This window comes from Coffea arabica, chromosome 5e (assembly GCF_036785885.1).
Source record: "Coffea arabica cultivar ET-39 chromosome 5e, Coffea Arabica ET-39 HiFi, whole genome shotgun sequence".
Classification (NCBI taxonomy): domain Eukaryota; kingdom Viridiplantae; phylum Streptophyta; class Magnoliopsida; order Gentianales; family Rubiaceae; genus Coffea; species Coffea arabica.
In genome coordinates this window covers 38,336,448-38,351,893 of record NC_092318.1, presented here as the reverse complement: position 1 = coordinate 38,351,893, position 15,446 = coordinate 38,336,448, and the positions used below count along the sequence as shown (strand labels likewise).

The 15,446-nt window shown below is 33.6% G+C and overlaps 1 protein-coding gene across 2 annotated transcripts; it reads left to right on the top strand.

Annotated features, from left to right (window-relative positions):
• Positions 1-1,448: 1,448 nt before the first annotated feature.
• LOC113723287 (uncharacterized) lies at positions 1,449-14,174 on the top strand. Of its 2 annotated transcripts, XM_027246453.2 has the most exons (10): positions 1,449-1,807; positions 3,490-3,643; positions 5,062-5,236; positions 5,997-6,112; positions 8,004-8,063; positions 9,585-9,732; positions 10,172-10,238; positions 12,749-12,820; positions 12,949-13,014; positions 13,756-14,174. In XM_027246453.2, exons 1-10 carry the CDS (start codon positions 1,580-1,582, stop codon positions 13,888-13,890), a joined length of 1,221 nt encoding a protein of 406 aa, XP_027102254.1. In that variant the 5' UTR covers positions 1,449-1,579; the 3' UTR covers positions 13,891-14,174. The 2 variants fall into 2 exon arrangements, with proteins under 2 accessions (XP_027102254.1, XP_027102255.1); XM_027246454.2 differs by lacking the exon at positions 5,062-5,236 and having other exon boundaries at positions 6,062-6,112.
• Positions 14,175-15,446: the final 1,272 nt, after the last annotated feature.

Below are 15,446 nucleotides of genomic sequence, written 5' to 3'. Positions count from 1 at the left end.
TTGCTTATTACTTTACAGCTGAAACTAAAGGCTGATCTCTTGAAGAAATCAGGTTGTCATTAAAACCCAATTTCCAGGGTAGGAATAAGTGATACTGCCTAATCCATTGAGGAAAACAAAGAGAGAGACAAATTTATGTTTATGTAAAATGGCTTCACTCTCCACCATGTTTCTAAAATTGATTCATGTGTTCTTGGTTTTGGCTGCTTGATCCTCCTGCAACTTCTAATTTTGTTGTCTCAGTAGACATGCAAAAAAAAGGTATTCTTATGAATTGTACAGTAGTTTGTTCATATAGATGGATTCTTCTGATTGTTTTAATTATGTACTTAAGTGTTAATCTTGATAGGAAATTTCTGCAAAAATAGTGAGCTGGATGGGTTAATGATAAAAAGTTACTTCAAGAAATACCTGTTTGTTCATCTGCCATTGTTCTAAAGATTGTACAAAGGGGCTCAATTTTTTAATGGAATGATCCTTCTTGATTCAAGTAGCAATTTTTTATACAACATAAAATGGTGGTTAAAAATTAAAAGGAGGTTTAATTTTAACACAAACTCCAATGAACAGAGAGGATCAATTTTTTTTTTCTCCAATGAATTTAGTCGTTTAATAGTCTAGTCAATCTCTTTGCTTAGTTATTCATGTTTTCCCATCAAAATAATACATAGTAGTATTTTATACAAACAATGAATAGGGACATGAATGTATTGTAGGCAGATTCGTCTATGGCTATCAATAATTTCCATCCCATTTCTATCATTCTTTTTCTTTGTTTAGCAATGTGATATATACGAGGTAGGAAAAAATGCAATTTAAAAATGTGTTGAGAGAATTTTTGTACGAAAACTCGCAATTCAAACAACGCAATAACTTTTGCCACTCTCACATATTAGACCAAATATTGTGTTAGTTTAGCTCTCAATCAACTTCAACATCCTAACAAATAGGCAATAATCTTCGTGATAAGCAATTAGAATACTATGGATTTGGAAGTTGGATTTCAAATATGAACAAAATTGACAAACAAAGTTGGTTGATGTAATAACTAACAAAGAAAATGCTTACATTTTTTTTTTTACCAAATACATAAATTTTAAATTTGTTACTACGAGTATTTTCTATTAAAATTATTATACATATTGAACTGTGAGAAGAAATTCTCCAATAGATTATTTTGAAATTTTCATATATGCATATGATTAAAGTAGTGAAAGTGAAGAAAAAATATCTAAGCATAGGATAAACGAGAAAGAATAGAATAAGAAGAAGTGTCATTTGAGAATTATAAATTGGATTATTAGTTATCAAAGGTAATTTATAGATTTCATAAATGTAAGGGGTTAATTGCAACTGATCATTAATTACAGGGGGCTAAATATAATTAAACCTTAAAAGAATTTTGTTGGAATATAAGAGCAATTAATTCACTGTGGCACATACCTCACTTTCAAACTTTTGACCAAAAGCCTCCCAATACTTTCCACGACTTATTATATATATTTTATTCATCCGTGGATCAAAAATTAAAATTTCAAATTCCCAAAAAATTTTAGCTCAAAATTTTGCAGAAGAAGCCATGGCTTCGCCGGCAGACAACAGCGGAGGAGAAGACATTGAGCACGGTGGTGGAGTGGCAGTGGAGATGACCGCAACCGCCGCAACAGAATCATTATCACCTTCTTCTTCTCCTATGGAGGACGCGATTTCAATTTCCGATGAACATATTACTCCATTGTTGAATCAATCACAAAGACCTAGAGTCAACATCTTCTCCGTTTCTCACTCCAGAAGAAGGCCTGTTAAGGTGAATTTCGCTGAAAATCTTGCAAAATTTCAACATTTTGTCTGTTCATTTCAAGTATTTATGGAGAATTTTTTTTTTTGGCTTCAAACATTTGTTTATTTGTGTAATTTACAGTAGAAATAATGTTCTATAGATAGTTAATTACTCAAACGGAAAAAAATGTTTATTTATTTGATCAAGCCGAGCTTAGTATAGTAGATTTTTGGAGCTAGTATTTGAAATTCGGATATGTTTCTAATCTAAGTTGAACTTCACTCCTTAAAATTGCATAGACTTGACTTTGCTTATACTGGAATCGTATTCTTTTTGTTGTTGGGTGATCACTGTCAATTATATTTCTTGAGAAACTACTTATGAATAGGAAAATATATGTAATAGTTATTTATTTGTGATAAAGGATGAAATTTCAAAGCTTTGAATATAAGCTACTTAATTTTCGATTTTTGGTTAGTTGTGTTGAGCTGGCGATCAAAGTTTTGTGCTATTATAAGGTTGATTGTTTGAAAAAAAGGGTTGATTATTATTTGAAAGGGAATGGTTTTAGATCCAGTACTTTACCTGTTTGAAAGACGATGAATATCTGGTAGTATCAAATGCTGGATCGGTGGATGGTTTAGTAAGATGGATTTTATGGCCAAGTGATTCTAAGTTTGATAGATTATCAGGAATTGCTGAAGATTGAGCTGAGAAATTGATGAAGATGAGATGGTTTATATTCTTCCCATTGGAAATTCCATGGAACTTGTTCACTTTATTGGTTTTCTTCCAATACTTTAGGAAGCATAATTGACAATTTCTAAGTGGGAGAGAAAACATTAATGACGGTTAACCTCCTCAGATGGAAGCCCAAGTATCTGAATTTCTTTTAATCTTGTCCCAGCTGTTTAATTCTGTTAGTACTCTTGAAGGGGCAAATAGACTATTCTGTCATTGCTGGTGATTGTTTACTGTAGTTAACTCTAAACACTAATTACAATTCACTGACCAAAACCCTTACTGGAAAAGGGGAGTAACGGCATTATTTGCCACTTATTTCTACATAACTTAAAAGAACTTGATTACCTACTGAAATATCATTCTCTTTGTTTTACATGACTGGTGTTAGATTTCTAGTGGATTTGGGATATTGCTCTTTCTCCTTAAATTTAATTGAATGCTATAAGTAGCTCTTTTGTATCTGTTACTGTTTTCCTTTGATTTTTTTTTTTTATAGTTTTCTGATGTTGTTTGAAAATATGATGAGTCAAAGTTACATCTGTCTGAAATAGGAAGTATCAATTCTTGCAGTAGGATGAGTATTTAGTGGTTGGCTGATCATTATGATTAAATTGAAGCTTCAAAAGTCTTTGTTTTGGCTGTCTAGTTTTTATTGTCTTTTAATTTTCTTGAGTTGGGATTCTCATGTAAAGGCATTGTACTGCTGCTTGATTCTTGTGTTTTATTCCAATTTACACACATATATCAAGAAAAAAAATTTCTAGTCTTGTTCAGAATGCATCAGTGGGTAGAATTTGTTATCTGGTTGATGGCTAGTATTTCATGTGCTAATTTGGTTTCCCAGAGAAGTAAATTGTTTCTGGCCATAGTTTTATTGGTATGAATCACTTATGCTTGTTCTGCTTCAAATATGTTGGTTAAACATAGGAAAGGCTATTATATTTCTTACTTTTAGTATCTTACAGGAGCAAATAACAAGATTGGCTGAAACAGAGACATCACCATTCGTGCAGTTTACCGTTTGGATATGGGATGGTTCTAGGTACTCTGGTATGCTATGCATGGCCTTATCATCTATTATCTACTGTATCATGGAAGTTCTTTCAGATGTTTTCACTGGTAAGTAACTCACTGATTCAATTTACGAATAATAGCTCTCAATCAAACAAAAAGTTATTTTGAACAAGTTGTTAGTTGCTTAGCACTTTGAAGAGAGATCTTTATTTCTGTGGTTTCAATTATAAGCTTTGTGTGATTTATTTAGTTATCATCTTTTTTCTTGGTGTGAATAAACATGAGGCCAATTACATCTTCCTTTACGAGAAAGAGATTGGTGAAGATTTGTCCTCTCATTAATAACTTTATGTGATCAATGTAAGGAGTGAAAGCTAATCCTTCCGAACTATGTAGATGAAAATTTGGGCCTTCAATTGAAAAGGTGGAGTACATGATTCGGGCTTGAAGGTTCCTTATCTTTCAAATATGGGAGCTTCCCTCCTCTCCTCCATGACTGGCTGTATTTTCTTTGACTATGTCCCCCACTCGACCATGGAAAATATTGTATGCATAGCTTTAAATTATGGTGATGTCAAATAGTGGTCTTAGGAGTCAAAGAGTCAAAGACATTTAAGGCATATATAAGCTTAATTATGCCAGAGATTTCCTCTTATCTCCTTTACGTTGAGATTTCCTTCAGTTAAATCCTTTTTTGGTTTGTCAAAACTAATGGATTCTCCAGTCCTTTGATGACCATAATACATAGAGTAATTGGATGGTAAAATATCCAATTAGAAATATAAAGTTGAACCATTATATGAAGAGATGATATTTAGATGTTTTCATGAAGTAATAAATCATTAAATTTTTGTCTTAGTAAATGTAATTAACTGATTGACAATTCTTTGGTGAATTGACTGGATATTACTCTTTTTTCCTCTATAATTGCAATGTTTCTTTTTTTACTAGTTAATTTATTTTGTTTAGAAGTCTGAATACATCCTTTTCTTTTTTCTGCTTAATTAATGCAAATGTGGGCATTTCAGCTAAAGCTGAACAACTATTTACATATTTGAGAATTGTGAGAAATGTTTCAAGTTCAATATGCTGCTTTCCATTTAAAATTGGACCATGGATCTGCAAGATTTACGGTGCCCTGGCTCTATAAGTCACCATGTTACAGATTTTTCTGTTTTTAGTGCTTGGTCAGCTCTGCAATATTAGCTTCAACCACGATAATGTCCATCTTGAAACTCAATACAGATTTTTAATCAGAGCAAAGAGTTAGATGTTAGAATGGTGGTTTTTGGTAAATCTTAGAAGTATATTATGTAGCATTCGTTCTGAGTTTTCGTGATTACCCCTTTATTTACTTTGATATGAATCTCTAATTGAAATGGGTCCTTTTATACTTTCATCTTTCGTCATTAAAATGACAGGGTAATCTTTTCATTCAGGGCATGTAATGTCTTGTCTCTTCCCATGCTTCAAGTTGTGCCCATTCTAATGGAATAAATCGTTTTGCTCATCCTTAATGACAGCTCAATCAATTCCTCTTTTTGAGATGGCATTTACCAGATGTACAGTTATTTTGATTTTGTCGTTTGTATGGTTGAAAAGAAGCAGACAGCCAATATTTGGTACATCAAGTGTCAGAAAACTATTGGTTCTAAGTGCATTCATGGGATACCTGTCATTGTTGAGTTTTATTTATTGGTGAGTTCTAATGCTTGAACCAATTGAGTTGCATTTGGTCAGACTAACAACTTAGTAAGCTCAGCTGCTGATCTTGTTTATTGTAAATTTCTCTTCCATGCAGTTTATACATCATTTTAATAAGTGGAAGCATGATTTAGCCTTTTCCGAGGACTTATTACAGATTGTATCTATACTCTGTTGCTACAGAAGTGCTTCTTTTAAGTCTTGTCTGCAGAACTTAGAGTGCTTTTGAGATTGTGTATAAAGCCACTATATTTTTATCTATCTTACATTTTTACTTTCTGGTTCTTAAACATTTTCTAGATGTACACATGCTAAATTATTTTGTTTTGTCAAATACAGCTTTTGAGCTTACACAATATTACACACCACTATGCAAAAACTGTATCTGTTACAACGCTGCTTTCAGTTTTTCAAGTAGCACTTAGATCACCCTTATTGGCAGTTGGAATGATAATAAATCTGCTCATGTTCTATTCTTTGACTTTCTAAGGAACTCATTTGCAGCATTTTTAGCCGTTATATAATTTCTTTTCTCTTCTATTTTTTGGGTTGTTCGTCAGAGCTAGTTCTTTTTTTTTGGGGGGGGGGGGGGGGGGAGGGGAGGGGGGTTGATGTTCTCATTTGCATAATTAAATATTTTGTTCTTTTATTTTACTCTGCTGTTCCATGCGTTTGGTTTTTCTTTTTTGGTGAGTTATGTTTGTGGACTTTGATGATTTACTTGTGACAATGTGTGAGCTAATTTCCTTTTCAGCATTCAAAGAGTACCTCTTTCTCAGGCAATCATGTTGAACTTTACTACTCCAATTGTGGCTGCAGTTGCTGCAAGAGTCATATTGCATGAGAAGTTAAAAATTGCAGAAATAGGAGGTAATTTTCTTTGTTATTAGACATTCTACAGTGACAATATATCTGTAATTTAGGCAACTATTACATGTACTGCAAACCTATTTGCAATTATCAGTCTGTTGGAAGTAGAAGGTAATCTGAAGAGATAAGGATAAAAGTCTAGAAGTACTGCTTAGTAGGCCTTGGACACAACTAGGTCTTTTGAAGAGAAAAGGAGAAAAGTTTACAAGTTCTCCATGAAGTAGAAAATTTCCTGAAGACGCATTGAGAAAAGTTTTCAAGTACTACTTAGTACGACTTAGACGGTCTAATTGAAAAACGAAGTTGGTTAAGGAAATTATGCAATCTTCATTGGTTAAGATTAAGGAATATCGGATTTCTGAGTATTGAAATTCTTCTGGTAAAAGAGGAAAATGAAGCTTTGAATTAGCTCTAAAGAACAGGTAAGTGCGAAGTTTGACCTAAATACTAAAGACATTAGGCTTGTAATAACATCATACACTCTAAAAGAATGGCTGCAAAGCTTGAATTATAGCTACAAGAAGGGTCATCGTTAATTGGAGCATTTGGGATGCCCTACCTTGGGACATTGGCATCAGATACTACACAGAGAAATATTGTTGAGACCAGCTAAATCTGATTGAGGTTGACTTTTGTGCCTTAGCAACAAGTTATCCTTGGTGTTTTATCGATTGCTGATAGGACTTGATTCCAACCCCAAATATATTTGCGCTTTTAAAACCTAATCCAAGTGGACTACATGCCAAACCTAAAAAATACATAAAAAGTACTTCCAAAATTTCTGAAATATCTTTGATGCAGTTATATTGGAAACCATGCTCAATGCTAGAGGAATCATTAATATACTGTGACAGCATTACATAACCCAAAACTGTTTCCAATCTCTGAACATGGTTTTTTTTGAAGTTAGCCAATGTTTGCAGTAAACTTACTCTTCCTTAAATTTATTGCTTCATTCTGTTGATTATAGAAGACTTGATTTCTAGTGGCTAAAACCAAACGAAAAACATTCTTAAGAGCAAAGGGCAGCAGATGCAGGTCTTCTGCTTATTGACATGTGATGCAGTATTCTCCAATAAGAACTCTCATTAAGGCTCAGCGTCCGTTGTTTCCAGGGAGGCACCTTGAGGACAAGTTTCTGTAGGATTCCTTATTTCAACTCCCGAACCAGCTTTAGCATCAAGCAGCTGAATTACTAGATTTTTAACAACTGGGCCTCTAACAGATAATTCATCATTCATTAATCCTCCTACTTAGGCTGAATCATCAAACTCACCAATATATGCTTTCCCATGTTGCTTGCCTCTAATCAGAAAGCTGGTCCTCTTGTTATATAGGAATCTAAAGCATGCCCCAAAGATTCTTTTCATTGGACAAATGGTTCAAGATCTCGTTTCTTGTAAGAGCCATTCCACAGGGACAAGCAAATTGGAAGATAAAATAGGTCAATGTTACCTTAATGCTCAGAAAATACACCATGAATGCCAAGAAGTTTTAGAAGTTTTGTTAGTAAGATCATTATTGATGCAACAGTGGGGTGTTTAATTAGGGAAGGAATGAGCATAATTAGGGACAAGCTCACATTGCTGCTTTTTCATTCCGAATTTGATGTCTAACCATATCCTTGTTGCCTATGTTGAATCTGAAGATCACAGTGCATTAGAAGTGTTTACTAGTTAGTTGGGTCATTTGGAAGACTGTAGGAGACAAGTTCGTCATTTCCAATTTTTACTTCACCTTTGGGTGTAAAGAGGTTTCAAGTTTTCTATCTTCTGTTCCAGCTATATCTTATCTTTCATTTTGCTTGTTGTGTCCCTTAAATATAAATATTCTTTTTATTTTGTATTCCTCTTTTTTGTTCATTTTGTGTTTACTTTGACCCACTCTACAGGTCTTGCTTGCAGTTTCTTTGGCGTACTTTTTATCTTCCGGCCAGTGCTCAACATACAAGGTAAACAAGCGAGTTTGTGGAGCTTCTTATGTAATTCTATGAGACTGGCTTCTTGAAGAAGGAATGCAACTTATTAATTTTGAGTATCGATATTCCCATGTACCTGCATTTTCATTTTCCTTATGTTTGTTTCAACTTCTATAACAATGATCACATTATACAGAACACAACCTGTTAAACTGAGTCAAGTAAGCATATTTCTCTAAATATATGGAAAGATATATTTGCAGCTGTCATTTCTGCCTAGTGTAAAAGCCTGATGACATATTAAAAGCTTAGTGTACTTAGTGCATGGATCTTCAAACCTTATCTTAATGCCAACTTATCAGAATACAAAATATTTCTAGCTATGCAATCCTTATGCATCTTTGACATGGGTAATTCCATTTTATTCCTCAAATTTAGCATCCAAGAGTTCAAGGAAGCTAGATATTTAATTGCTTTTTAATTAAAAATAAGAATAAGCTGGATCTTGGAAATAGTTCTAGAGAAAGAAATAAAAAAAGTTCAAGCTGTTATCAAGATTTGACAAACTTTAGCGTGAAACTGGGATACTAAATGCAAGAAGTAATAGATACTTCTATGGCACTGTCCTAACTTGCCAGTGCATCTCTTTACACAGCTCAAATGCTTATACAGTCTCCATTTGTCCATGTTCAGTTACTAGAGTACCACTAAGATCACAAATCTCCTTTCTGAATTGTTGCAAGTGAACTACCTTTAAAAGAGAAGAAAGATAACATTACCCAGCTGAAGCTAATCTAGCTTAGGCTGTCCTTAATCCTTATGTAAATGTTTTCAGGGTTAGGAATATATTCGGCATGTTTGCTCCAAAGGATTCCTGTTTGAATTCAATTCCAAACCATTAATTTTGCTAAAGCAGCGGATAATCGGTGATTATTTTTCCTAGCTTACAATTTCCTGACTGATATTTTGCCACAACACTTAGAAGAGCTGTCATTTGTCATTTCATTTTGAAAGCTATGCAGAGGATTGCCATGTATTCTCTGGTAGTTGACCCATGAAAGGTCAAGAAAGCATTAGTTTTTTCTATGGTATTCATGGAAATTTTAAAGGTCTATGCTACTATGCAAGAGAAATCTATACTCTAATTAGTAGTACAATGATCTGAAATGCTGTAAAATCAGAAATTACCCAGGATCTCCCTGTTAATTAGCAACTATCCTGCAAAGCTTCTCTCAAAATTCTAGTTTTCTGGTTGCTGTTATTATTTATATTTGTAAGAGCACTATTTCCATCTATACTTTTTAACTAGTTAGCAAGTTCCTAAATTTTTAATATCTTAAAGCCTTCTAAAATAAGTTTTACCACCATAGGCATAAAACCATTTAAGGATTTTCATTGTCCTCTACTATTTTCCTTGGGATCATAAATAAGAGGAGTGATAAAATTTTTCTGCACCCTCTGATGTTCTAATAGTATAATCAGATACCTTATGTCCTGCTTTAGCATTACTGAATTGTTTGTTATTAGTGTCATTTGTCCAACTTTTTGTGGCAGGCTCAACTGAAGCTGGAGAAGCAAATATTTCTTATGTCAAGGGAAGTAATCATTTATATGCAGTTCTAGTTGGTTTAGTTTCATCAACAGTTGGCGGAGTTAGCTACTGCTTTATAAGGGCTGGAGCTAAGGCAGCTGATCAACCTTTGTAAGATCAATGGTTTGCTTGTCTGGTTCATTGATTGATTTGTACATATTTACTTCCTACACTTCAGAAGATGGGTGGGATGAGTATAGTTGACTAGTGGGGAAATGGAGGGAGAAAAGAACTTTGGTTTACCCCATTTAATAAAGTTACATTTCTAAAACTTTTGGTCCTATTTATCAATGTATATTTTGCTCCTTTGGTTGTCTTCTTACATTAATAAATATACTAGAGTTGCTTTCCTATGACATTGAGAACTGTTATTTGTCTTTTTGGTTTGAGGCTTTAATCAGATAGACCAGTGATATTCATCCAAACAAATTGTGATGTTAGTTTTCATCTTGGACACCTTTGAAGTATACAAATTACATGAGTGGGTATGTCATAATTGGCCTTTTTATCTGTTCCCAATTTTTCTGATAGTTTTCTTTTGATGTTTCAGACTCACTGTCTTTGCATTTGGCTTATTTGCCACTCCTGCTGCAGCAATATGTGCATTCATCTTTGAAGTAAGATTGCAATTTGAGTTAAAATTTCTTATTGCTGTATGTTTGTATCATTCATTTCATGTTTCTTTATGAGCTATTGCCTAGATGTGTTATTACATGCAAGTTTATGGATATTTGAAATGATGATGTTTTCCAAATTAAATTGAAAAGGGTTGCAATTATTTGCTTATCTGAAAGCTATTGCATCTAGTTGCACCATGACTTGTTGTGACTGTCAAAAAAAAAAAAATTTTTTTTATCGAGACTTAAATCACTTGGGGACTGGGTAGGTGGTGAATGTGGTGCAAGTCTTTTCATATGAAATTTCAAGAGATCTAAGGTGCTTCTACTCCCTTTTTAATGTTACCAATGTGCTCTAATGCGTGATTTGTAATTGTGACGGCTGCTAGAAATGTAGTTCCTTTTTGTGTAATGAGGGTGTATAACTTTCTCATATATGTTGTTTAACACAATTTCATTTGGATGAGTTAAACTTTTAAGTGATTATTCTGTGCCATTAGTTGCTGACAATTTTCAGGTTTCATTTGAACTGATATCTCCTAAAACGCATTTAAAAAAAAAAAATATTCAACTGAGTATCTTTATCTTTCTCCATTTATCTTGTCTTACAATGTGCCCATGCCTTTTTAATGTTAAAACTGAAAAGTAAAGGTAATTCATCATTGGTTTCAAGCTGTTTATAGATACTATTTATTTCTTATATGCTTTTGCAAGTTTCTTTTGCTTTTTGTATGATATTTTGGTCACCACTGTATTCTAGTTGGGGCTCTCATTAGGGAAGTACTGTTTTTCTTTTGCTTTTTGTATAATATCAGTCCATGCACTAAAGGCATTAGGAAATAACAATGAGCGAATGGAAGCTACTTTAAACAGCCCTAAGAACTTTATAGCAAGGTGCTTAGGAGCTCAGAACTCACAAAAAAATGATAGAGAAGGGATAGCTCAGTATGTTAACCCCCTTCATCCCCCTCGTGGAAAAAAAGAGACTAAGGTATCTGTAAGAGAGAAGGATTAGTCTGTTTAGTCTCCTGCATAACAAGACTCAGTCCCCTTCACTTTTATTGCTCATGTAGTTTCTTTTGTCCAAAATATACACTTTCTTGGCTTGGGCATAGAGTTTGGGATAATTACTCCTATCTGCCGTCATCCTCAAAAAGATTCTGTGCTTTTGTGAAGACATGCAATCTCATGTTTCATTTAGGTTTAGGACATACAATCTCATTAAAAAGACTTATTGTAGACTTTTCCTTTCAATAATCTTCTCTTACTCTATCTATAGCCTGAAGATAGACTAGTGTCATGTCATTTTTTGTGGTTTCAAAAAATTCCTAACTGGTTTTGAGTTACTAGATTGACTATATATCACCTCCTAAATCAACAATTACATTCTCTCTGCTTATTTAGCACACCCTTGTGTAGCACACAAATGGAGTGTGCCTCAAGCAGTGGTAATAACAATATTATTAACTTTTCAACGGACCTGAATGCCGGAGTTTTTCCTTTCAACTATGCAGCTTATATCTTGCCATCACAAGGACAGAAATAAGGAGAAGAATTACACAAGAGCTTTTTTCCTTTTTTACTTTCTTTTTATAGAATCCTGACCCCAATAAATCATACAAAAAATGTTGCTTCTACTATGGTTGTCTGATGAGTGCATTGGATCTACTTGGTTTTATTGTGGCTTTGCTTGGTAGTCTATTTTTTCCTTTTTGCCTAACAGATTATAGCAATTTCAAACTTATTTAGTTTTATTGGCATAAACTACTCAAGTAAAAGCAAAATTCTAAGGAAGTTTATCAGCAGATAATCTTATGCCTTTGTTTACTGATAAAGCTAATATGAAAGTTGGAGTTCAAATATAATCAACAACTTGACTAGAAAATCAAATTGTATAAGGTACTAATGGGATGGTTTTGTTACTGAATGTAATTTAGAAAGCCAACATATACTGCCACATAAAAGATTAGAAAATGCAAGTGCAAATAAAAGAAAAAAAAGGTAGATTGTTGGAGTTGTAATTCTTACATGGTCACGGGTTAACCTCGAACAGCAGAATCTATTGTTGCTTGTCGATTGTCATCCTGAGATAGATATACCTATGGGCACATTTTAATCTTGTGAAAATTGTTTAGAAGGTCCTTTTATGTGCAAGAAAATGTAAAAGGTCAGATCCAATGTACAAGTGGAGTCTTTTGGCCATATATATTTACTCCGTAGGTAAATGCTGTAGCCTTTCTATTCTCTAAGTGAATTAAGCATTAAGATGACACGAGCTTTTAATCATATCTCTTGGTTTAGGTTCTTTTGTTGAATAAAGATTGTAATTTGTAATCTTTTGCTTCGAATGGCATGGACAAAAGTATGTAAATGATCGTCTGATGTGTGCTTCTTTTGCGTGTTTTAGACATTGCACTGATTTAAAAGACATCTGCTGTTTACCAACTACATGATGTATCATTTTTTATCTTGCTTTCTTACAACTATTTCTTTTTCGTGTACTCATGTAGGGTTTTGTGCTTCCTGGTTTTTATACTCTTCTTCTGATGGTGATACTTGGTTCATTAGCTTTCTTGGCAGAGGTCACTCTCTGAAGCTCTAATCCTTTCACATTGTTTGAATTTCAAAATTTGATCTGAAAACGAATTGTGGCTGAATATTGATCATAACTATTTCTTGGATGCCCATTGACACATTTTTCTCTCTTCAGATAACTGTAGCACGTGCACTTCAGCTTGAGAAAACCAGCAAAGTTGTGAATATTCTGTATCTTCAGGTATTATGTAGTGCTTCATACTGTACCATTTAGTCTGGATATGATGCAGTTCTTTTATACCAGCTGTCTCACTCTCTATGTGGTAACATTCAGTTAGGAACATGCAGTGTCTTTCTGATGATGTCATGATACATTTTATGGCTTTGGTAATTTATATATTAAAAAAAGGTGGAAACAAACTGGCCTATTATTGTGGGAGTTCTCCTGTATCTGTAAGTAGTTATGTGATCACATTGACTTAATGATTTTTTTCTTATTTTTTGGATAATAACTTTGACTTAATGACAGTATGCAACATTTGATCAGTTGTACTGACAGTATGTAATAACACTGACTTAATGAGTTTTTCCATATGCCTCCACATATACTCGAGATTCATATCTACGAGAATCCTTGAAAGGGAAAAATATGCAGTTGTATGCTTTCATGTTTGTGATAGTGTCTTATGGAAGTGTTAGATTTCTAATCCGCTCCGCAATTTACAAGCCGGGAAAGAAGTGTTAGCTAATAGGAAGTTGTTAGTTAGTTCAAACACCACGATTAACAGTGTAGCAGTTAAAGGCCCTGTTGTTAGCAGTTAGATGGAGTTTGGAATTTGGAATTTGTTGGGCTCTTGTATAATTATTATAGTTGCTGAATTGATATCCTAATTTCATGCTAGTTACACGACTGCATTTGAAACCTAACACAATATCTCTTGCTAATTGCATCCTCTTTCCTTCTCCTTGGTGTTGTTATTAGGCTGCTTCAACTCAATTGCTTGGAATGAGCTTATCTAGAATAGTTCCAACATTTGGTAGACTAGTTGGCTGTACACTTATCTTGATTTCAGCATGTTGTACTATGTACGTTGGACCCGAAAAAGAGGTTGATTGAAACATTTTGTTGTTGAACTCAATCTGTCGAGGATATATTCACCCCAATTCGGTGCAGAAAAGACTCTTTTGTGCTTGCCTTCATGCCAAAAGGGTTTCAATACCACCTGTGACTTTACAGCTCCTACCTGCGTATCAGCGACAGCTTTATTGTGCAAAATAGAGATGACAAGGATATCAATATAGACTGTACTATAGAATTTGTGACCATCTTGTATTTTTTTTACTCTGGGGGGAGTTTTGCAGGCAACAGCTTAACAACGTGCTAATTTTGCTGCTTGCTCATTTTTGCATCTTCTTGTCCTAATTCAAAACGATTTTTTAAGAGTCAAAAAATATAAAGATGCTGTTTCTTTGTCGAGAATTTCCATTAATGTTGGAATCATGATGTGTGTCTATACATGTCTCTATATATATATATATACACACATATACATATATATTGAGCACCAAGAAATCTTCAATCTGATGTTCATCTAAAATAAGATTTGATGAGTTTGCCTCTTCTCTAGATAAAGCGTATGCAGTAACAATCCTTTGCTATGCTTCATTTTGTCAGAGAAACCAATTTACAATAACATACAATTTGTTTGGGCAATTCTTATTGAAGTTAATTCATCTAAAATAAGATTCTCAGTATTCCCATCAGTTCAACAAAGCTAAGTTGGGATATATGACGCCAAAGCAATTAATTCATCGAATTATTCCACCAAAAGAAGGGGAAAAAAACTCGGTCAAAAAATCGGCAATGATAATGAGAGGTCTGTTACAATGTTGAGTGCCAATATTTCGACTACAGTGTTAATTGATAATGAAAATATTAGAAAACCATAAATTAAAAAAGTATGTTTTGAAATATATTATGGTTAGTCAATTGTTCAAAAATGCTGCTGAAATTAAGAAATACAAAACGAGGTACATACGCATGAGAAGTAAATAGAAATCTTTGTGGCAAAGGTTCGCTTGGATGCCATATTTTGGCTCTTTACTGCAAAGGCCATTTGTACTGACTTTTGCAAAAAGTGTACCTTTTTTTTTGGGTATATATAGCTGTACATCCCATGAGATACCACAAATGTGGTATACCGCATGGTAGATGATACCATTTAGTAATATATTCTATATAAAAATGCATACCGGCACTCTTGACAAACCGGTCATCTTTAAAGATTTTTTTTTTTTTTTTTTTTTAAATAAAGGGGGCATCATTCAAGTTTGCTTGCCATAATCTGCTACCCACCTAGAAGATAATCAGCACTGGGAAAGAATTGAGTGGTAAGATAGGAGTAATTGTAAGTAAGAAATCTTATATTCAAATCTTTTCACTTACGGAAAAAAATCAGCACTCTTGATTTTTTTTTTTCCCTTTTAAGGTTTCACGTATTTCTTTGTTTCTGTTTTTTTTTTTAAGAATTTGTTTAGTCACCAAGAGTGTTTAGTGGCAACCATTAATATGATTTCAAGTGTTATAGTTATTTTGTCAAGTGAAAGCAAAAGGTGTCTCAAACAACGTCAAGCAACAAATATAAACATGTATATTAAGATATTAATTTGAGT